Source organism: Sebastes umbrosus, chromosome 24 (genome assembly GCF_015220745.1).
Source record: "Sebastes umbrosus isolate fSebUmb1 chromosome 24, fSebUmb1.pri, whole genome shotgun sequence".
Taxonomy (NCBI): domain Eukaryota; kingdom Metazoa; phylum Chordata; class Actinopteri; order Perciformes; family Sebastidae; genus Sebastes; species Sebastes umbrosus.
The window spans coordinates 8,528,500-8,552,335 of NC_051292.1; the positions used below are offsets into that span (position 1 = coordinate 8,528,500).

Genomic DNA, 23,836 nt, shown 5'->3' on the forward strand with positions numbered 1-23,836 from the left:
TGAGAATTTGCTTACAGTTTGCTATATGTCTACTGTTCATTGTGGGAATGCTGATTCAGCATTTTAAAGGTTTGTTCTACCCAAATACTACTTTATGTCTAATGACTTGTAGTTTTAAAGGTTTATTTCACCCAAATACTACTCTGTCTGTCTGTCTGTCTCTCTTTGTGTTTAGCAATGCAGTTTATCTCTCTGATATACATACAAAGCATTTCTTCTTTCCGCCTATTAAGGAAAATTCAAATTTACCACTTGACAGTATTACAGTTTAGCTTCCAGCTTTTCTAGCAATGCATTTCAGCTCTTAGCTTCAGCTTCCAACTCTGCCAGATGTACATTTCCACTTATAGGTTTTTCGGCAGTGCCGTGCAATGGATTTGAGTTTTAACATTTTTAGGCAAGTCATTTCTACATTTTGAGCAATACTTTGCAATTCATTTCAGCTGTCAGCATTCCCATGCATTTTCAGCAGGAAATGCATTTTCTAGTTTCATTTGTTATTCTTGTTTTGTTTTTAATTATTTGTTTTTATTTGAAATAAATGAAAATAAAGTGAAATGAAATAGTTGTCACTGTCCACTCATTTATCAACATGAATCCTATGAAAATATTTGTTAAATCTATGCAAGATAAGCATATCATTCAATTTTGACACATCCATGATCCTTGAGTCCAACGAGGATGAACTGATTCGATTTTGGTGGTCAAAGGTCAAGGTTACTGTGACCTCACAGGCCTTAATACAGCCAGACATTTTAACATTTAATCGAACCACAATCCTATCTGTAATTAGATTTTAGATAATCATAATAGCATTTCTTCTTTTCAAAATTGTATTCTCACTAGTCAGAATGGTAATAAAAAGATATCCAAAATAACATTCTTTCTAGTAGGCCGTGTAGTTCACCTTCAACTTTGATTGTATTAGTCAAAATAAAGTTTTAGATATCTTTAAATCCTTAAAAAGTATAAAGTGGCCGTTTTTACGACGTAGTATTGGGGCCATATTGAGAAAAAAAAAGGTCTGAGATTTCAAGAATAAAGTCATAACCTTATGAGAATAAAGTCGTAATTTTACGAGAAAAAAAAGTCGTAATATTATGAGAATAAAGTTATAAGTCTTACATGTTATTTTAGAGGGGAAATAGTGTGAAAATGAGGAATGTGGAGCATCCTGTGATGTTATACTTTAGTTTAGGTTTCACAAATAAGGAAATACTTCATCTTTTGGCACATCAGCACCACATTATCATAAGTATCAGGACCTTGAAAAGATTGTGCAAGAAACTGCATTGTCCTCACGCCCGTTTTGTTGGTTGCTGGTAATATGTTTTCCTAATATTACCACTTTTTTTTTGTAAAGTTATGACTTTATTCTCATATTACCACTTTTTTCTTGTAAAGTTACTACTTTATTCTCGTAATATTACGACTTTTTTCTCGTAAAGCAAAGACTTTATTCTTGTAATATTACGACTTTTTTTTCTCCTAAATGTATGACTTTTATTCTCGTAATATTACGACTTTTTTCTTGTAAAGTTATGACTTTATTCTCGTTATATTACGACTTTTTTCTCCTTAATTTATGACTTTATTCTCGTAATATTATGACTTTATTCTCGTAATATTACGATTTTATTCTCCTAAATTTGCGACTTTATTCTTTTAATGTTACAACTTTTTTTCTCTGAATATTACGACTTTTTTATCGTAAAGTTACGACTTTATTCTCGTAATTTTACGACTTTTTTCTCTTAAAGTTTTGACTTTATTCTCGTAATATTACGTCTTTTATTTCTCCTAAATTAATGACTTTATTCTCGTAATATTAAGACTTTATTTTCGTAATTTTACAACTTTATTCTCGTAATATTACGACTTTATTCTCGAAATCTCCGATTTTTTTTTTCCTCAATGTCAATACTCTGTCGTACGTTTAAACATTTAGTAGCTAGACTGTATATACATTTATATTGCAGTATCTTGTTATTCTTCCTAGGGCAAATGACGTCGTCATTTGTCACCAGGTAAGGTTCCAGGTCAAGGTCCGTGCGGTTGCTCCGCGGAGTGAACGGGGTTTCCCACACCGACCTGCAGGGTTCTTCCTCCACGCTCTGGATTCACTCTCACAGGCCGCCATGTTCACCTGAACTCCTCCAGAGGAAAACACCGTCCTAAAGGTGAGTTTGACTATTGAATTGAAACTTTACTCAGTCCGTCGTGCTTTGGATATGTTGCCAAGCTACTGTGGCTGTTAAGTTAAGTAGGTAGGCGCCGTATTCCGGTCGTTTACCGATACATAGGCCGCCTCAAACATTAGCTAGCTAACGTTTAAACTGCCAGCTAACGGTTTTAACTGCTAGCTAACGGTTAAACTGCAAGTTAACGGTTTTAACTGCTAGCTAACGGTTAAACTGCAAGTTAACGGTTTTAACTGCCAGATAACTGTTAAACTGACAGCTAACGGTTTTAACTGCAAGCTAACGGTTTTAACTGCCAGCTAACGGTTAAACTGCTAGCTAACGGTTTTAACTGTTAGCTAACGGTTTAAACTGCTAGATAACTGTTAAACTGACAGCTAACGGTTTAAATTGCCAGCTAACGGTTAAACTGCAAGTAACCGTTGAAGGACCAACCGCCAGGTCCAGGAGATGTTGGTTGGGGATGCTGGTTGTTAGTTTAGCAAATATTAAAAGGTCTATATCAGTAGCAGGACGATTTAATTACATTATATGGGTTTGATTAATGCTCTGGGACAGGGGTCCTACAACAATGATAAATAAAAATGAAAATGTAAACAAAAAACAGTTATTCATTTCCATGTTTATAAATCCACAGGGAGCCACTGGAGAGGAGCTCTGGAACCACAGGTTGCTAAGAGACCCCTGATCTGACCCTGCCATCCTCTTACAGCGAGGAGGGCGCCGTTAGACTCTGCGTCCCCTGGTAATGTCTCTTCTTATTCTTATTTATTGAGATGTCTTGTAATGTTAACAAAACAAAAATTGTATTTTTCTCATACTGTCAGCCTGAATATGCCTGTATTCATCCTTCTGTCTCAAGCGCTCCGTTTTAGTGCATTTCAACAGAATTGTGTTTGCTAGGCAACAGTTTGGGTCCATGTTTACTTCCTGTCAGCTGATGTCATTCACATCCACTGCAACAGGAAATAAACTGGGACACATTTATGTTTAAAACCGTGTTCGTGATGGTCTAAATATTGTACATTTGTGACGTCACAAATGTACAATATTTAGACCATTGTTTCAAACGCACAATTTCTGAACACGAGCTGTGTGTATCTTAAGGAGATCCTTATCATGAGCGTTTTGATAGTTTAACAGTATTTATATAGCACTTAAACCTGATTTTATAATATAAAAGATGTGAAAATCTCACATTTTACAATATGGGACCTTTTAAAGTTAAATTAACATAATATATAACCAAACATTCTTTAGGAAACACTGTTATTAGCGCATTTTTACGCTGATGTATCCTACACAAAATGCCAAGCAAGTAAGTTGTTCACCTCTAAACTCCTCCTTCTTATTGCAGCCCTTGTTGGTCCCAGAAGCAAAGTTCTACTTGAGGGTCCACCAGCTGCAGCCCTCTATCATTGGCCATCCATGGGTAAGTTCACATTCAAACTTGTGTATTTACGTTTTTTTAATATACACTCGCGGATTTATAAGGCACACCTAGATACACTAATGCAGTCATAATATATAGTATGTAAAAAAAAAAAGTCATGTAATAGTATGTCGAAAAAAAGTCATAGTATAGTATGTTGAAAAAATAAGTCATAGTATGGTATGTTGAAAAAATAAGTCATGGTATGGTATGTTGGAAAATAAGTCATAGTATGGTATGTTGAAAAAATAAGTCATGGTATGGTATGTTGGAAAATAAGTCATAGTATGGTATGTTGGAAAAATAAGTCATGGTATGGTATGTTGGAAAATAAGTCATAGTAGAGTAATGTCGAAAATAAACGAATGCAGTATAAAACAAAAGCCCTGCAATAAATCTAACCTTCATGAGGAATATAATGTTCTGTTATTACTGAATCTGTCTGAGAGAGGTGTTGATTTATTTTCATGGTCATTTTGGAGGAAATTATTAATTTGTGGTGCTGTTGAACTGTACTGTGAAGGTGTTCCTAATATTTTGTCTATGCATTTATTTGAAATAGGATTAATATTAGGTTGTTAGATTGTTTGGTATTTTGAGAGGCCTTCACACCTGAGGATTTGGGTGTCCGGGTTGTAAGATAAGATGAGCGCCTTGGTGATGTTTCCAACTCCAGTGATACATAATTACACGTTGTTTTGCCACCATGGCCTCCTTCCTGGTGCTGTTGAACTGTACTGGGAAGGTGTTCCCTAATATTTTGTATATCCCTTTATTTGAAATAGGATTAATATTAGGTTGTTGGATTGTTTGGTATTTTGAGAGGCCTCTTGCCAGTTGTTTGCCTTGAAGCATTTGTCAAGCTGTTCCCTCAGCATACACATCTGACTCAGTTAGTATGTCAAAGAGGCCGCCGTCACTATAGATCTTGCCGATGCTTGCCAGGTAAGCCATGGTAATGTGCATTCCTCCTAGTCTCATTGATATCTTCTCTTGTAAAGAGGGTGGTTTGCTCCACAAGATCTGTTGTGCTTTGCTATAGATTGCAAGGTCTGCAGTCACAAGGATGTGGTGCTGTCCTAGTTCTTCAGCAAGCTCTACAAGTTGTATCATAGCTGTATACAGGTGCAGCTCAAAAAATTAGAATATCGTGAAAAAGTTCAATATTCTTCGTCAGTTATTTAAGAAATTGAAAATGTAATATATTATAGACTCATTACACATAAACTAAAATGTTTCAAGCATTTTTTCATTTTAATTTCGATAATTACAGCCTACAGCTCAAAAAAGAAAGAAAAAGGTATCTCAAAATATTAGAATATTTCATAAGATAAATCAAAAAAAGGATTTACAATACAGAAATGTCCAACTTCTGAAAAGTATGTGCATTTATTCACTCAATACTTGAATACTTGAAGACGTCTGTGAGTGCTGGCTCTTGATGCACTGACTCCAACCTCAGTCCACTCCTTGTAATGCTCTCCCAAGTTCTTGAATCAGCTTTGCTTGACAGTCTTCTCAAGGCTGCGGTCATCCCTGTTGCTTGTGCACCTTTTCCTACCACACTTTTCCCTTCCAGTCAACTTTCCATGAACATGCTTCGATGCAGCGCTCTGCGAACAGCCAGCCCTTTTTCTGACATTTTTCATGGATTACTATTCTTTTGTGGCATACCATAGCCTATTATGACTTTTTCTGACATTTTTATGGCCTACTATATATATAATATATATTATATTATATATATATATATATAATATAATATATATATAATATATTATATAATATATATATATATAATATAATATATATAATATATTATATAATATATATTATATAATGTATATTATATATGTCTTAGACTTAATATCGCATACATTTCACTTAGTAACTGATTTGGAAAACTTCTGTACTTCTGGTCAATCCTCACTTTGATGAATAATAGAACAAAGTTGATGAGCCTCAGCTGCCCTTACTTGAATATGTTTACTATAATACAAATCGGGCGTCAGAAGACATGTCTGCATGACACAGACATGCATAAAACTTAAAGGTAACTTATTTACATTCGCTCAGCTTTATACAATATGTCTCATGTCATACAGAATTACGTTTAATCAAGCCACCAGGCAGAAGGCCATGGTGGCAAAACAACATGTAACCCTATGTATCATTGGAGTTGGAAACATCAAGGTGCTCATCTTATCTTACCCCTTTGTTCTACCTCCGGAAAGGGTATCTCGAAAACTAAAGCACTTTTGGGGGTCTTCCCTCAGGCCTAGTATAGTATATAAAAAAAAATTTCATAGTATAGTTTGTCAACATTTTTTTTAAAAAGTCAGTATAGTGTGTAGAAAAAAAAGTCACATTATAGTATGTCGAAAAAAAGGTCATAGTATATAGTATGTCAAAAAAATGAATAGAAGTCATAGTGTAGTATGTCGGAAAATCAAAAAATTCATAGTATAGTATGTCGAAAAAATAAATAAAATTCATCGTTTAGTATGTCGAAAAAATGAATAAAATTCATAGTGTAGTATGTCGAAAAATAAAAAAAACGTCATAGTATGTCGACATTTTTTTTTATAAAGTCATAGTATAGTATGTAGAAAAGTAAAAAAAAATTCATATAGTATACGTCGAAAAATAAAAAAAAATGTATTTAGTATGTTGAAAAATAAGTCATAGTATAGTATGTTGAAAAAAAACGTCATCGTTTAGTATGTCGAAAAAATGAATAGAAGTCATAGTGTAGTATGTTGAAAAATAAAAAAAACGTCATAGTATAGTATGTCGACATTTTTTTTTATAAAGTCATAGTATAGTATGTAGAAAAGTTAAAAAAAATTCATATAGTATACGTCGAAAAAATTAAAAAAAATGTATATAGTATGTTGAAAAATAAGTCATAGTATAGTATGTCGAAAAAATAAATAAAATTCATAGTGTAGTATGTCGAAAAATAAAAAAAAACGTCATAGTATGTAGAAAATTTTTTTTATAAAGTCATAGTATAGTATGTAGAAAAGTTAAAAAAAATTCATATAGTATACGTCGAAAAATAAAAAAAAATGTATTTAGTATGTTGAAAAATAAGTCATAGTATAGTATGTCGAAAAAAAACGTCATCGTTTAGTAAGTCGAAAAAATGAATAGAAGTCATAGTGTAGTATGTTGAAAAATAAAAAAAACGTCATAGTATAGTATGTCGACATTTTTTTTTATAAAGTCATAGATGTATGTAGAAAAGTTAAAAAAAATTATATAGTATGTTGAAAAATAAGTCATAGTATAGTATGTCGAAAAAATAAATAAAATTCATAGTGTAGTATGTCGAAAAATAAAAAAAACGTCATAGTATGTCGACATTTTTTTTATAAAGTCATAGTATAGTATGTAGAAAAGTTAAAAAAAATTCATATAGTATACGTCGAAAAATTAAAAAAAATGTATATAGTATGTTGAAAAATAAGTCATAGTATAGTATGTCGAAAAAATAAATAAAATTCATAGTGTAGTATGTAGAAAAGTTAAAAAAAATTCATATAGTATATGTCGAAAAATAAAAAAAAATGTATTTAGTATGTTGAAAAATAAGTCATAGTTTAGTATGTCGAAAAAATTAATAGAAGTCATAGTGTAGTATGTTGAAAAATAAAAAAAACGTCATAGTATAGTATGTCGACATTTTTTTTTATAAAGTCATAGATGTATGTAGAAAAGTAAAAAAAAATTCATATAGTATACGTCGAAAAAATAAAAAAAAAATTATATAGTATGTTGAAAAATAAGTCATAGTATAGTATGTCGAAAAAATAAATAAAATTCATAGTGTAGTATGTCGAAAAATAAAAAAACGTCATAGTATGTCGACATTTTTTTTATAAAGTCATAGTATAGTATGTAGAAAAGTTAAAAAAAATGTATATAGTATGTTGAAAAATAAGTCATAGTATAGTATGTCGAAAAAAAACGTCATCGTTTAGTAAGTCGAAAAAATGAATAGAAGTCATAGTGTAGTATGTTGAAAAATAAAAAAAACGTCATAATATAGTATGTCGACATTTTTTTTTTATAAAGTCATAGATGTATGTAGAAAAGTTAAAAAAAATTCATATAGTATACGTCGAAAAAATAAAAAAAAATTATATAGTATGTTGAAAAATAAGTCATAGTATAGTATGTCGAAAAAATAAATAAAATTCATAGTGTAGTATGTCGAAAAATAAAAAAAACGTCATAGTATGTCGACATTTTTTTTATAAAGTCATAGTATAGTATGTAGAAAAGTTAAAAAAAATTCATATAGTATACGTCGAAAAATTTAAAAAAATGTATATAGTATGTTGAAAAATAAGTCATAGTATAGTATGTCGAAAAAATAAATAAAATTCATAGTGTAGTATGTAGAAAAGTTAAAAAAAATTCATATAGTATATGTCGAAAAATAAAAAAAAATGTATTTAGTATGTTGAAAAATAAGTCATAGTTTAGTATGTTGAAAAAATGAATAGAAGTCATAGTGTAGTATGTTGAAAAATAAAAAAAACGTCATAGTATAGTATATCGACATTTTTTTTTATAAAGTCATAGATGTATGTAGAAAAGTTAAAAAAAATTCATATAGTATACGTCGAAAAAATAAAAAAAAATTATATAGTATGTTGAAAAATAAGTCATAGTATAGTATGTCGAAAAAATAAATAAAATTCATAGTGTAGTATGTCGAAAAATAAAAAAACGTCATAGTATGTCGACTTTTTTTTATAAAGTCATAGTATAGTATGTAGAAAAGTTAAAAAAAATTCATATAGTATACGTCGAAAAATTAAAAAAAATGTATATAGTATGTTGAAAAATAAGTCATAGTATAGTATGTCGAAAAAAAACGTCATCGTTTAGTAAGTCGAAAAAATGAATAGAAGTCATAGTGTAGTATGTTGAAAAATAAAAAAACGTCATAGTATAGTATGTCGACATTTTTTTTATAAAGTCATAGATGTATGTAGAAAAGTAAAAAAAAATTCATATAGTATACGTCGAAAAATAAAAAAAAATGTATATAGTATGTTGAAAAATAAGTCATAGTATAGTATGTCGAAAAAATAAATAAAATTCATAGTGTAGTATGTAGAAAAGTTAAAAAAAATTCATATAGTATATGTCGAAAAATAAAAAAAAATGTGTTTAGTATGTCGAAAAAATGAATAGAAGTCATAGTGTAGTATGTTGAAAAATAAAAAAAACGTCATAGTATAGTATGTCGACATTTTTTTTTATAAAGTCATAGATGTATGTAGAAAAGTAAAAAAAAATTCATATAGTATACGTCGAAAAAATTAAAAAAAAATTATATAGTATGTTGAAAAATAAGTCATAGTATAGTATGTCGAAAAAATAAATAAAATTCAGTGTAGTATGTCGAAAAATAAAAAAAAACGTCATAGTATGTCGACATTTTTTATAAAGTCATAGTATAGTATGTAGAAAAGTTAAAAAAAATTCATATAGTATATGTCGAAAAATAAAAAAAAATGTATTTAGTATGTTGAAAAATAAGTCATAGTTTAGTATGTCGAAAAAATGAATAGAAGTCATAGTGTAGTATGTTGAAAAATAAAAAAAACGTCATAGTATAGTATGTCGACATTTTTTTTTATAAAGTCATAGATGTATGTAGAAAAGTTAAAAAAAAATTCATATAGTATATGTCGAAAAAATTAAAAAAAATGTATAGTATGTTGAAAAATAAGTCATAGTATGTCGAAAAATAAAAAAAAAAACGTCATAGTATGTCGACATTTTTTTTATAAAGTCGTAGAAAAGTTAAAAAAAATTCATATAGTATACGTCGAAAAATTAAAAAAAAATGTATTTAGTATGTTGAAAAATAAGTCATAGTATAGTATGTCGAAAAAAAACGTCATCGTTTAGTATGTCGAAAAAATTAATAGAAGTCATAGTGTAGTATGTTGAAAAATAAAAAAAACGTCATAGTATAGTATGTCGACATTTTTTTTAATAAAGTCATAGTATGTAGAAAAGTTAAAAAAAATTCATATAGTATACGTCAAAAAAATGTATATAGTATGTTGAAAAATAAGTCATAGTATAGTATGTCGAAAAAATGAATAGAAGTCATAGTGTAGTATGTCGAAAAATAAAAAAAACGTCATAGTATGTCAACATTTTTTTTTATAAAGTCATAGTATAGTATGTAGAAAAGTTAAAAAAAATTCAGATAGTATACGTCGAAAAATTAAAAAAAATGTATTTAGTATGTTGAAAAATAAGTCATAGCATAGTATGTCGAAAAAATAAATAAAAGTCATAGTATAGTATGTCGAAAACTTTTTTATAAAGTCAGAGAAAAATTTGGAATTTCCGCCTCACGGTTGTATAGCTCCGCAAAAGACTCAAGTTGCAGTTTACATCCATGTTTGTCCAAAATGTCACCACTTTATAATTTTTTTCCTATTAGGACATTTGTGTGAAATTATCATAATTACCATATGAATTTTTGAGTCATTGCATTACTTATCAATCACCGGCAGTACAGGTCTTGGATTCAACCAGTTACCCCTGAACAGATCCCACTGACGCTTCGCAATCCTCTTTTAATGACACTTGTCTCTCCTTGAAAACTGCTTCAAATAAAACAAAAAGAAAGAAATTGGTTCATTAGCCTAGTTGTTTCTGTATTACTTAACCAGGGCCTGGCAGCTGTTTGAAATGAGCCTTTTTTTTTTGCATGAGGATATCAATGAGTTTTCAAAGAATGGGGCTGGTGTAGAAAGTGGAATTATGACTACAGCAAACAATGCAATATTGTGTTATTCATGAGAAGAAAGTGATTTTTATCCTTCATTACGCTTTCCTTGTGGGCATGACATTGAATATAGAGTAGATTTACATAGGTGTGTCTGTGGGAGCGTCTCATTAAAATCGGATCGTTGAGAAATTCAATAGACAAAATCCTCACTTGTTACAATAAGAGTAATGAGACAATATCCAGAAGTTTTGCAGTCTTTTAAAAGGCAGTGTGTTGAGACTGAATATGGAAAATACTACAGAATAATTGAGAACAGACATCAGAAAAGAATAAGAAGGAAGCCGAGGCCGTTTACTTTAAACACGTAAAAGGAAATATATTTTTTTAAAAATGAAATAACAAAAAAGAAACACATTTCATACAGAAGAGCTGCTTTTGTCATTTGCAGAGGTAATTTACACAGGACTTGAAATGAAAACACTTTACTTGAAGTGGAGCAACAGCAACCGCATCTCACAGTGGAAAGTATTGATTTTTTTTTTTTCTTCTTTAAATCATCTTTTGCCCTTCAACTGATGTGCCTACATACCGAGGTTACTGTAGGTGGGGCGGTGTTGTGCCACTTCTGGTAAAGCATGATAAGGTTATGTCACATACTGAGCTTCTTTTAAGGGTTAATATACACTGGCTCTTGATAATTCACTCGTATGACGTACGCACCATTGAAACATTTACACACAAAATTTAGAGTTATTTTCTCTCCCTCAAAACAAGAATACTCCTTTATATTTTTAAAGACGACAGTTAACAGTTCCAAAATGGTGGCTCTAGGATTGGATTTATCCCACCTACATGAGGCCCTTCCCTTCCACAGACATTCCTATGAACACTTTAATTTTAACAAGCATGGCTCACTAGTTGAAGAAGAAAATGTTTGTCGTGGCGGTCTGCCTGGCAGACACCAGGGGTGTGCATAGGTGTTACTGACTTCTTCCCCAAGGCTCTGATAAGGCAGTTTATATTTTCTCCTTTACGTTTTTTTTGTCTTCCAGTTCAGGAGCCGTGGTTAGTGGTTAATGCAGGTGCTTTTTGATAGCTGGTCGTGCCCCAAGAACGATATTCCAGGTCCATTTACCGCTGATTAGCATTTCATGTATGGAGGGAAGAGGGGCTTTGACAGCCAGAAAGAGTAGGCAAGACGAAATATAAACTGTGAGGTGACGAGATGCGGTCCACGTCTTCTTCATTGTCCATTTTTGTGCAAACTGAGATGTAAACAAAGACTGTCGGAGGTTTGGAAGGGAAGCATGGTACAATAGGCTACAGCAACACACGGAGAAACAGCGTAGAGGGATGCAGTGTGCTCCTTCAACAAACTGACAGGCACAGAGGGCCAGTGAAATAAATAAAGGGCTGGGGGGGTGGGAAAAAGAAACTGCCAAGTTTCCTGTGCTTTCTGCTTCACTCAAACTTGCATTTGGAGCCGAGGGAGTTACTTGTCGCCACTACAGCAGCTTCTAATGTGCTTTAAAGTTCGGCTTGTTTGTCACAGGGGCCGAGGAGATTAGGGGATGTTGGAGAGGGGGATACAGAGTACCACAAGAAGTGCCTTAAGAGGTCAACACACACACAGGCACCCACATAAGACTGCTTTATGGTCATGCTCGCTATTGCCTTTCCATTATTACCACCCATCCATCAATTACAAAAGAAAAGTACAAAATATCTACCACACTGCCCCTCTGTTCCCCACCCTTCAACTAGGACAGAACCGTATTCACTTAGTTTTTTATCATTTATATATATATGTATATATGTACACAACAATATGCCTTTGAGGCTGTTGAGAAAAAGGGGGTAGGGGCAGGATGAAGTCTCTGTAGCGAGTCATTAGTTTCTTCATTTCCCTCTTTTTCAACAACAGTTTATCTACAGAAATGTGTGATTCCGACGAGAGACGTGATTCAAGGGGGGGATCTACCCAAGTTTAGCATCCGCGTTAGATCAGAGCTGGATCGTTCAGGGCGAGCGAGGTCGTTGCCGTTGAGTGTATGTCAGTAGACCCAGGAGACGGGAACCCACTGAGAGGTGGTGGACACCAGGTCGACGGCCTCCTCCAGCAGTCGGATGGTGTCGTCGATCTCATTGTTGATGATGGTCTGGTCAAAGTAGTGAGCGTAGGTCCCCTGCAGCATCTCTGATTCCTTCTGGAGCCGCTGAAGAGAGTCATCCTGAGGGTGCGATTGAGAAAGAGAGTTTAATTACTGGTTTTGCTGTACGGTTGTAATGTGCGATGTGCTTCAAGGCTTCATTTATGATCTAGTTCCATATGCGTGTACTTTAATTCATGCATATTTAGAATTAGGGATGAGTGTTTTAAATTAAAGTAACGTTTGTAGTGTAATTTTGTAATGGAAAAAGCTGCGTTTTATATCTTACAAACTTGCGTCATTTGCAGCGTGTTGCGTTAAAAAAATAGTCAGAGTATATGTAGAAAAAAAGTCCTAACATAGTATGTCGAAAAAAGTCACAGTATACCATGAAAAACATAATAAAAAAAAGAATAGTATGCCATTCAAAATGTTGTATACTAATTAATAATATATTTAAAGTGAGCTATTTTGTTAGGAAAGTAGCTACAATGCATAAACAACATACTGTAACTTGCGATAGCGCTTGGATCAAATTTATCTCGTTTAACACTACGTAGACCAACAATGCGTGAATTTTTTTGGAAAATAACTGCAATCTAAATCACAATATTGATCAGGTAATAATTAGGTAAATAATTCCCCAAAATTATGCATAATACAGGGAGGAGAGGTAGGGTTGGTTGGGCCAGATAAATTAAGTTGTATCAAAAATGAAGATGCACCACTGAGAAAACACACAATTAAGAGGATTATTAGAGGAATAAAAGAGGACACAGCTAGACGACTACTAGTACTACACAAACACAGAGGCCCTAAACAAGCTGAACTCACACCATTTAACCAGTACTTACAGGCAGCTTCTTGCACCACTTTGGAATCTTGAGTGAAAATGAAAATAAGCATGCCAAAGAAAATACAAACACGCTTAAAGCATACAGGACACGTGCACCGAAAGAAACATTAGGCAAAGCAAAAAGGGACGACAGAAATTAAGGCGGTTTTCACACAGTGCAAGTTAGGAAATTATTAAATATTTAGATGAAATGAATGCGTTAGTATGTGCAAATAAATTTGAACAACTAGCGTGAGTGAGAGAGGAAGCAAGAAAGTATTTGCGACTGTACCTCAGTCATGCCTGGGGTGACAGTGGGAGCTGCGATGAAGACAACATAGGGAGCAAAATCAGCTGTCCTGAGGATCTTTAGTGCCTGATGAGAGAAAGAGAGAGACATTTTGATTTGAATTCTGTAGTTCTTCCCCCCAAATTGCCCAACAAAGTGTATGCAAATGTTGGTAAAACTAATAAAGTAAAATAGGAATTAAGCGTTTCAACAAGAGGTAACTTGAGGCCACTTTGACAAAAAAAATAAATGGATGCAATAAAATGTTTTGCATGCGTGCCAGCGCCTTAATTCACACCAAACGCGAAGCAAACTTTTTGCGCGGCACTAATCGATCCAAACTCCATTTAGAAAACAAGCATTTTAAAAGTTTTTTTCTTGTCGTCTTGCGGACAGACCTGACCAAGCACGAATTCAGACTTTTTACAAATTGGCATCATTATGTAGTTATTTTGGCATCCTTTTGACCCATTTATTGCAATTAAAGTGAATCAATCAACCTGGTTCACTAAATGGATTTCCACTGTAATGAACAATTATATAACAAACATGAAAAATGTAAATTTAAAGAAAAAAAGCAGCTTTGTTTTATATTTCGTGCAGCTTTCATGGCAAAAGCGCCACCATGGTGCAGTACTCTCGCCTGTGACGTTGGTTGAAGGAGAACAGAGGTAACATTAGGCTGATAATGTCTCTTGTGTTTACTTTGACGGTAGTTGTGGTATGTCTTCAGAATAAAGTAGCACTCTCTACGTTTATTTTCTTTTGCAACCGTATCTGTGTTACTTAGACATGACCAAACTGTTACATATCCATAATGCTGCAATGCTTGCACGATATTTAACCTCTGGTACATGATGAGCAAAAAAGCCCTTTTTCTTATGACTGTAGTGGTAGATATCAATGAAGGCGTGAGTGATGGATTTTAAAAATGTATTTGCAGTTGATCTTTATGATATTTTCTCCACTTTAAATTCTCTGGTTCACAGTATTTCATGCCCTCGAGTGCACAAATGTGACAAAACTAGTCAGACTGCCGTCATGATTTTTACGGAGAAGGGCCTTTTGATACCTGGGGCTCAACATCCAGGATGGAGATCATGCCCTGTGCATGGATCTGCCTGATAGTCTCCAGCCTGGTTCCATACATGGCGTCCTCGTGGCTGCCGTACTCCAGGTAGTCGTTGTTGCTGATGTCCTGCATCATCTGGTCGTGAGACACAAAGTAGTAGTTCTTTCCGTTCTCCTCGTCCTTCTTAGGAGGCCGAGTCGTGTCTGAGCAGAGAGACGGACGGAGGACAGATAAAGATGCGTTGAATCTACAATTGACACTTTAAATCAGATTTGTTGACGTCTCTATTTGTTTTGGCAGTGTTTAGACGTGTAGCTGTTTTGTTATCTTGTGTAGTTTTTATGTTAGTGTGCCTGTTCTTACGAGGGATAGGGTAGGCGAAGCGGTCAGGATGTTTGGTTATGAGTGTGTTCTTGATGTGCCTCCTGCCAACTCCATGTGCACCTGAATGAAAAGAGACAGCAAACAATTAATTTAAGCAACAATTAATTAATTATTGTTAAAAATTAAAAATTAAAAATTTTTTAAAAAATTAAAAATTTAAAAATTTTAAAAACAATTAATTAATTATTGTTAAAAATTAAAAATTAAAATTTTTTTAAAAAATTAAAAATTTTTAAATTAAAAATTATTAATTTTTTAATTTTTTAAATTTTAAAATTAAAAATTATTAATTTTTAAATTTTTAAAATTTTAAAATTAAAAATTATTAATTTTTTAATTTTTAAAATTTTAAAATTAAAAATTATTAATTTAAGGTCGATCAACACTTTTAATCCATTTTGCCAGAGATGCTCGCAGTGTTTCGGTTAATGCTGTTTATGTTGCCGGTCAGTATTAAAAAGTAAATGGTTCTTAAGCAAACGGTTTTGCTCAGTTGTCGAGTGATAACAGGTGTTCATTTTTTAGGGGAGATCATAACCCCTGTCTCTGATCAAGGGTGATCTTTGGTGTCTGATGTGAATGGCCTTCCTGACTCCTGGTTGAAGACTTTGACCCATTCCCAGTTGATGCTATGTCTGATGTTAGTTCAGTCTTGTGTTCTGGGGTTCTTTTTTATATAATAATCTTTATTTGTATAGCACCTTTCTAAACATAGTTTCAAAGTGCTTGCACGGATACAATGAAATGCAGACAAAATAAAAACAACAATAAAAGAACAAAACATAAAGACCAAATAGAGAAAACTAAAACCCGTAACCAGTGGTATCAAAACAATAAGTTACTACACATAAGCCAAAAGAGGACAATATAAGGTGTGGGAAAAGGTGCACCAAGCTGTTGCCTTACGGAGTTAGAAAAAGCCTTTTTATAAAAATGGGTTTTTAAAAGAGATTTTAAATTGGTAGTAGAGCTAGCTAACCTGAGGTATGGTATTTATGGCTTACTATACTATGACTATTATGTTTTAATGGCATACTGTTGGGCTTGGGCGATGTTACGGTATGATTTTCAATTCAGTCATGACTACAGATGCTCTGCTTTCTATAATGCTGTATTTGATGTGGTGTATTGTAGCCAGTCTGCCACCACCATCCACATATCATCTCTGCATACTATACTATTTTATTTTACGGAGTACTGTACTCTGACATATTTTATAGCGTACCGAGCTCTGACAACTGACATATTTTATGGCATACTGTATTGACTTTAACGGCGGGCATATTTTTAGTGTATTGTACTCTAACTTAAATAATGGACACATTTTACGGCATACTGTACTCTGACTTTAACAACTGACATATTTTATAGCGTACTGTACTTCTACATATTTTACAACATACTGTACTCTTTTTTTACTGTAACATTAGCATTCACTTTGTTGGGCAATTTAAGTGGAAGAACTACAAAATTAAAATCAAAATGTCTCTCTTTCTCTCTCAACAGGCAGTAAAGATCCTCAGGACAGCTAATTTTGCTCCCTATGTTGTCTTCATCGCAGCTCCCACTGTCACCCCCCGCATGACCGAGGTACAGTCAAACATTTTCTTGCTTATTTTATAGCGTACTGTACTTTAAATGACACCGCTTACTGTACTTTAACGACTGACATGTATTACAGCTTACTGTACCTTGACTGACATGTATAACAGTTTACTGTACTTTAACTGACATGTACTGTAGCTTACTGTACTGTAACTTAAACTGACATGTACTACCGCTTACTGTACTGTAGCTTACTGTACTTTAACTGACATGTACTACCGCTTACTGTACTTTAACTTACTGTACTGCACTTACTGTACTACTGTACTGTACTAACTTTACTGTACTGTACTTACTTACTGTACCTTACCTACTGTACTGTAACTTACTGACTGTACTTTAACTTACTGTACCTTACTGTACTTACAGTAAGTACTTAATTTACTGTACTTTAATTACTGTACCTTACTGTACTTTACCTACTGTACTTAAACTTACTGTACGTACTGTACTGTACTTACTTACTGTACCTTACCTACTGTACTGTAACTTACTGTACTTAACTTACTGTACTTAACTTACTGTACTTAATTTACTGTACTTACTGTAAGTACAGTAAGTACTTACAGTAAGTATAGTAAGTACTTACTGTACTTACTTACAGTAAGTAAGTACTTACTGTACTTACTTACAGTAAGTAAGTACTTACTGTAAGTACAGTAAGTACTTACTTACAGTAAGTACTTACTTACTGTACTTACAGTAAGTACTTACTTACTGTAAGTAAGTACTTACAGTAAGTACTTACTTACTGTAAGTACAGTAAGTACTTACTTACAGTAAGTACTTACTTACTGTACTTACAGTAAGTACTTACTTACTGTAAGTAAGTACTTACAGTAAGTACAGTAAGTAAGTACTTACTGTACTTACTGTAAGTACAGTAAGTACTTACTTACTGTAAGTAAGTACTTACTTACTGTAAGTAAGTAAGTACTTACTGTACTTACTGTAAGTACAGTAAGTACTTACTTACTGTAAGTAAGTACTTACTTACTGTACTTACTGTAAGTACAGTAAGTACTTACTTACTTACAGTAAGTAAGTACTTACTTACAGTAAGTAAGTACTTACTGTACTTACAGTAAGTACAGTAAGTAAGTACTTACTGTACTTACTGTAAGTAAGTACTTACAGTAAGTAAGTACTTACTGTAAGTACTTACTTACAGTAAGTAAGTACTTACTGTAAGTACAGTAAGTAAGTACTTACTGTACTTACTGTACTTACTGTAAGTACTTACTGTACTTACAGTAAGTAAGTACTTACTTACAGTACTTACAGTAAGTACTTACTGTACTTACAGTAAGTACTTACTTACAGTACTTACAGTAAGTACTTACTGTACTTACAGTAAGTACTTACTGTACTTACTGTAAGTACAGTAAGTACTTACTTACTGTAAGTAAGTACTTACTTACTGTAAGTAAGTACAGTAAGTACTTACTGTAAGTACTTACTGTACTTACAGTAAGTACTTACTGTACTTACTGTAAGTACAGTAAGTACTTACTTACTGTAAGTAAGTACTTACTTACTGTAAGTAAGTACAGTAAGTACTTACTTACTGTAAGTACTTACTTACAGTAAGTACAGTAAGTAAGTACTTACTTACAGTAAGTACTTACTTACAGTAAGTAATTACTTACAGTAAGTACGTAAGTACTTACTGTACTTACTGTAAGTACTTACTGTACTTACAGTAAGTAAGTACTTACTTACAGTACTTACAGTAAGTACTTACTGTACTTACAGTAAGTACTTACTGTACTTACTGTAAGTAAGTACTTACTGTAAGTACTTACTGTAAGTACTTACTTACAGTAAGTACAGTAAGTAAGTACTTACTGTAAGTAAGTACTTACTTACAGTACTTACTGTAAGTAAGTAAGTACTTACTGTACTTAAGTACAGTAAGTACTTACTTACAGTAAGTAAGTAAGTAAGTACTTACTGTACTTAAGTACAGTAAGTAAGTAAGTACTTACTTACTGTACTTACTTACAGTAAGTAAGTACTTACTTACTGTACTTACTTACAGTAAGTACAGTAAGTAAGTAAGTAAGTACGTACTTACTGTACTTACTTACAGTAAGTAAGTACAGTAAGTAAGTAAGTACGTACTTACTGTACTTACTGTAAGTAAGTACAGTAAGTAAGTAAGTACGTACTTACTGTACTTACTTACAGTAAGTAAGTAAGTAAAGTACGTACTTACTGTACTTACTTACAGTAAGTAAGTACTTACTTACTGTACTTACTGTAAGTAAGTACTTACTTACTGTAAGTAAGTACTTACTTTACTGTACTTACAGTAAGTAGGTACGTACTTACAGTAAGTAGGTACTTACAGTAAGTACTTACTGTAAGTAGGTACTTACAGTAAGTACTTACAGTAAGTAAGTACAGTAAGTACTTACTTACTGTAAGTACTTACTTACTGTAAGTAAGTACAGTAAGTACTTACTTACTGTAAGTACGTACTTACTTTACTGTACTTACAGTAAGTAGGTACGTACTTACAGTAAGTAGGTACTTACAGTAAGTACTTACTGTAAGTACTTACAGTAAGTAAGTACAGTAAGTACTTACTGTAAGTAAGTACAGTAAGTACTTACTTACTGTAAGTACTTACTTACTGTAAGTACTTACAGTAAGTAAGTACTTACTTACTGTAAGTACTTACTTACTGTAAGTACTTACAGTAAGTAAGTACTTACTGTAAGTACTTACTGTAAGTACTTACAGTAAGTAAGTACTTACTGTACTTACTTACTGTAAGTAAGTACAGTAAGTACTTACTTACTGTAAGTACTTACTTACTGTAAGTACTTACAGTAAGTAAGTACTTACTGTAAGTACTTACTGTAAGTACTTACAGTAAGTAAGTACTTACTGTAAGTACTTACTTACTGTAAGTAAGTAAGTACTTACTTACTTACAGTAAGTAAGTACTTACTTACTGTAAGTACGTACTTACTTACTGTAAGTACAGTAAAGTAAGTACTTACTTACTGTACGTAAAGTACAGTAAAGTAAGTACTTACTGTAAGTACAGTAAAGTAAGTACTTACTTACTGTACGTAAAGTACAGTAAAGTAAGTACGTACGTACTGTAAGTACTTACAGTAAGTACGTACTTACTTACTGTAAGTACAGTAAAGTAAGTACGTACTTACAGTAAGTACGTACTTACTTACTGTAAGTACAGTAAAGTAAGTACTTACTTACTGTACGTAAAGTACAGTAAAGTAAGTACGTACGTACTGTAAGTACTTACTTACTGTACTTACAGTAAGTAAAAGTACAGTAAGAAAACACCAACTTGTAAAACATCAAAAGCTGTACTACTGTAACTTACTGTACTACTGTACTACAATGATTAACATATTTTTACAAATAAAATTGTTTACTCACCAAGCAAGACCAATGTTTTCCTTTTGAATGACGGCACTTTGACCACTTCCTCATACGTCACCAGATCTAGTTGGTCAAACACTGTAGAACAGAGAAGAAACATTGGTTTAGCACATTATCATTTGGACAAAAATTAAATAATTTGACTATGACTCTAAAGCTGGTTAATATACACTCAAATGCCAGTTTATTAGGTAAACCTTACACAGTCTGATAAAACCGCCCCGTAATAGATCCTACTTCATGAAGGATATTGTGTTTATTCAACTTATTTGTAATTTTGGAGACTTCTCCGTATAACAGAATACAATTCAACAGCACCTCTCTAAAAACTGTTTAAACATGAAGGCAGGACTCAATCAAACTGGACATACCTGATAAACTGGCAACTGAGTGTGAATACACACATCTGAATAGAATAGAAATCTAATAGTGAATCATAGGGGACACAAGCAATGCTAAAGAGATTACAATGTGGCTTGAATCAAACATAGAACCAAATGTGTTTTTAATATTTAGAGCTATTCAAACTAGGCCACAATGTGAGCCGAGCAGACCCAATGAAGGTTAAATACCTTGAGAAAGCATAATATTTTAACTAACCTTGGTAAAACCAAGCCGAGCAATTCTAAGCTGATTAGCATCTCGTCAATTTGAATTACTAATAATAAACCAAACAGAGCAGCCGTCAGTCAAGGAGACATTAGGAAGAGGAAGAGGTTTAACAGCAGAAAGAGGAGGAAGAAAACCAGAAGCTGGACGCCAGCTGTCTGGAGTTACTTACATGCAGCCATGTCATTGGGTAAGAGACAGCATGAAATATGGACAAAGGGTGGGAGCGGAAGGGTTAATAAAAAGACACCATAAAAGAAGACAAATTGAACAAAAAAAAACACCAACTTGTAAAACATCAAAAGCTGTTAATTGCAACGCGGTTAGTTACTGAAAAAACAAGGCAAAATCGAGTAGGAGAGGTCTGACAGAGGGAAAACGCAACAGGCACTTGCACTGTTTAGCCTTTTGTGCGCTACTCGCTGAGCTATCAAATTAAATGCTTGTAGTGGTTAGCTTAGCTCTGTTGAACACTATTTGTAAACTACGGTGTTTGTTGGCTTACCTGCGTTGTGCTTGGCCAGGTACTTGTCTTTGTACTGCTTCTTCTTCTTGCCAAACCAGGTACAACTGGCCTGCTGTTCCTGTTTGGTCTTCTCCATCGCTATACACGCCACGCGCCTGAGAAAGAACACATGTACTGTTAAATTAAATGGCCGTGTCTGTAATTATTATAGCTGCTAAAGGAAGGGTATGCACATTCAGACAGGAAGCTTGAATAGCCAGAAAATGAAAAATAAACACAATACTAGGACAAGCTTGCAAGTGAAGCTATTCCTGAACTCCTGTGGTGTATTTGGTAACACATCTGTCACTTCTGATAGAAGCACCAGGTTCAAATCCTGGCAGGAGTGTCTGCTTCACAATGCTTTTTTGGCCAATGTTATGACATGTTGGAAAAGAGTAGCCAATCACAGTAAAGAGCTTTCACAGCCACAAACTTGTATTTTGCTCTCTGCGCTCTGTCATTTCAATATCCTAAAAACTATATTAAAATAAATGAATAACAGACAGCACTAACCTATTTACTACGACACAGAGTATTAAAATAAACATCTTCTTGTCCTAATGCTCAGGATAGTTTGGAAGTCGACTAAGTTGTCAGTTTATTAGGTACACCTTGTTAATGCTGTCTAAAATATGTCAGTCGTTAAAGTAGTGCGCTATAAAATATCAGTTAAAGTACAGTATGCTATTAAATATGTCATTCGTTAGTCATAGTACAGTACGCTGTCTAACACAACAGTCCTGCAATAAATCATGTTTTTGTTGAAACTGTAGATTCAACTGTATGGTTATTGTGGAGGCTGTAGTTTGTGGTGCTCTTGAACTGTATTATTATATAATGCCGCTCAATTAAATAAAATACAAAGCTGTTTTAAAGGGACTGTTTAGGATGTGGCAACATCTAGTGGCGTGTTTGCAGATTGCTACCAACTGAGTAACCCTCCGCTCACTCCTCTCTTTCTTAAGACTGCGGAACTGAATGTGAATACACCCAGAAATATAGTACGGATAAGAAGTTTGGTGTTGGTCAACTGTTGTACTCACCACTCCTGTAGCTCAGGTGATGGGATGAGGCCCGCTGTGCCGTTCTTGGTGTTCTCCAGCTTCCCCTGCCACCAGTTATGGTCGTCCTTGGAGATGATCTGAATGATGTCGCCCACCCGGAAGCGAATGCCTGCCTCCTTGCATGGGATGAGGTCGTCTTTCGCTGGGTCGTACTCAAACTGAGCGCGGACGTAAATCTGTAAGGGCGGGACAGTGAGACAAAAAAAAAAATGTTAGGTGCTGACACGGGTGGCAAAGAACAGCGAGAATATATGGGGAAAAATATGATTGGCCAAGCTGCCCACATAAAAAGAGACTGGCTGCGAAACTGTTAAAGTAGTTAGAAATGCTGACGCCGACGCTTGTCGTTAAAAGATAAAAAGACAGCAGAGGGGAAATCAAGAGCGTGTCAGCCGAAGCAGGAAGGGGCACAAACATTTAGAGAAATGAAAAGCAGGACGGCGTACGTATCGTTTTAATCGACGGCTTATGCACATACATCCACATTTTGTCGTTGCCCTTTATGTCCACTCACGAACCAGTTATGAAGCCTTGATAGCTAGCATGGGATCTAGACACCACTATGATGAAGAACCGAACTTTGCGATGGGGTGGGAGGAGCTGGGATCTACTTCTACGAAGGGTCCACTTAGAGACGTCTTACCTTGATGGACAATTTGTCCTTGATAGCAGGTCTGGAGATCTATGGGGTTGAGAGCATCACACACACACTTACACATATATCATGCAGTAGAAAACGTTGGGGGGCATAAACAAAGGAGGTGTGATGAGGGATACAAATTTGGATGCGGAATCTTGTATATTATAATGTTTGAACCGCATTTTATGTACATGTGTGTGATCTCAGAGCGTCGTAAACACATCATGAAACAGACAAAAATGGCAGAAATCAAGTGATCTTATCAAACATCGGCTCAACTGTGTATGAGACCTTTCCAATGTCCGACGGAGGCCAAAGCAGAGTAGAGCTAAGGCCCGACATTGGAAGAGCAAAACTCTATGGAAACATAATAGATGTGATGGGAATGGAAGAACGCACGAGTGCTTTTAAGTGCATGCATGCAGATTTGGACTTGTTGGGACGAGTGTTAGTTTTGTCGTATCAGTAGCAGATTGTAAAGCAAAGGGAGGAATTAAAAGGAGTGCAGTTGTGGTGTAAAGAATTAGGAAATCTCACCTGGCGGCCTTTGGGCTGGATTGTCGCTGGCAGGTCCTAGTTGGGATGACAGAAATTTTTGTGTAAGTATTTGATTTGACCGCACACTAACGAAAAACATAAAACCAGCTAAAGATGCTTTTGTGATGGAATTGTATGTTTTTATTTTGATTGTCACCAGGTAGCGGGAAACAACATACAACACTGATCCAGATTTAAATCCAAGATGTAGTGATTTGATGGTATGAACCTTTTATGTAATGAATTCATATTTGGTGTTACTGTTTTTCCCTAGAATTTTTTGTCTTTTTACCAGCCTGCTGCTATTTCTGTGTGTGA

The 23,836-nt window shown here is 33.8% G+C and overlaps 1 protein-coding gene and 1 long non-coding RNA gene across 15 annotated transcripts in view; one reads left to right on the forward strand and one right to left on the reverse strand.

Annotated features, from left to right (window-relative positions):
- Nucleotides 1-2,044: 2,044 nt before the first annotated feature.
- Nucleotides 2,045-23,815, forward strand: LOC119483486. Of its 3 annotated transcripts, XR_005205703.1 has the most exons (5): nt 2,045-2,180; nt 2,839-2,946; nt 3,559-3,633; nt 16,642-16,725; nt 23,679-23,815. It is a non-coding gene; the product is annotated as an uncharacterized LOC119483486 (long non-coding RNA). The 3 variants fall into 3 exon arrangements; XR_005205702.1 differs by lacking the exon at nt 23,679-23,815 and having other exon boundaries at nt 2,046-2,180; nt 16,642-16,779; XR_005205704.1 differs by lacking the exons at nt 16,642-16,725; nt 23,679-23,815 and adding an exon at nt 5,052-5,063 and having other exon boundaries at nt 2,046-2,180.
- The window catches only part of LOC119483483 (peripheral plasma membrane protein CASK-like), a 53,825-nt gene continuing 40,721 nt past the window's right edge, over nt 10,733-23,836 (reverse strand). For 6 of the 12 annotated variants that reach the window (XM_037761592.1, XM_037761593.1, XM_037761595.1 and 3 more), the window contains 9 exons: nt 23,519-23,554; nt 22,985-23,023; nt 22,321-22,517; nt 21,275-21,390; nt 20,158-20,238; nt 15,115-15,195; nt 14,752-14,954; nt 13,683-13,766; nt 10,733-12,636 (listed from right to left, as the gene is read on the reverse strand). In XM_037761592.1, coding sequence (XP_037617520.1) covers nt 12,460-12,636; nt 13,683-13,766; nt 14,752-14,954; nt 15,115-15,195; nt 20,158-20,238; nt 21,275-21,390; nt 22,321-22,517; nt 22,985-23,023; nt 23,519-23,554 — 1,014 coding nt within the window. In that variant the 3' untranslated portion in view covers nt 10,733-12,459. The remainder of the gene's footprint in view (nt 12,637-13,682; nt 13,767-14,751; nt 14,955-15,114; nt 15,196-20,157; nt 20,239-21,274; nt 21,391-22,320; nt 22,518-22,984; nt 23,024-23,518; nt 23,555-23,836) is intronic. The other 6 variants (XM_037761599.1, XM_037761601.1, XM_037761603.1 and 3 more) reach the window with 3 other exon arrangements.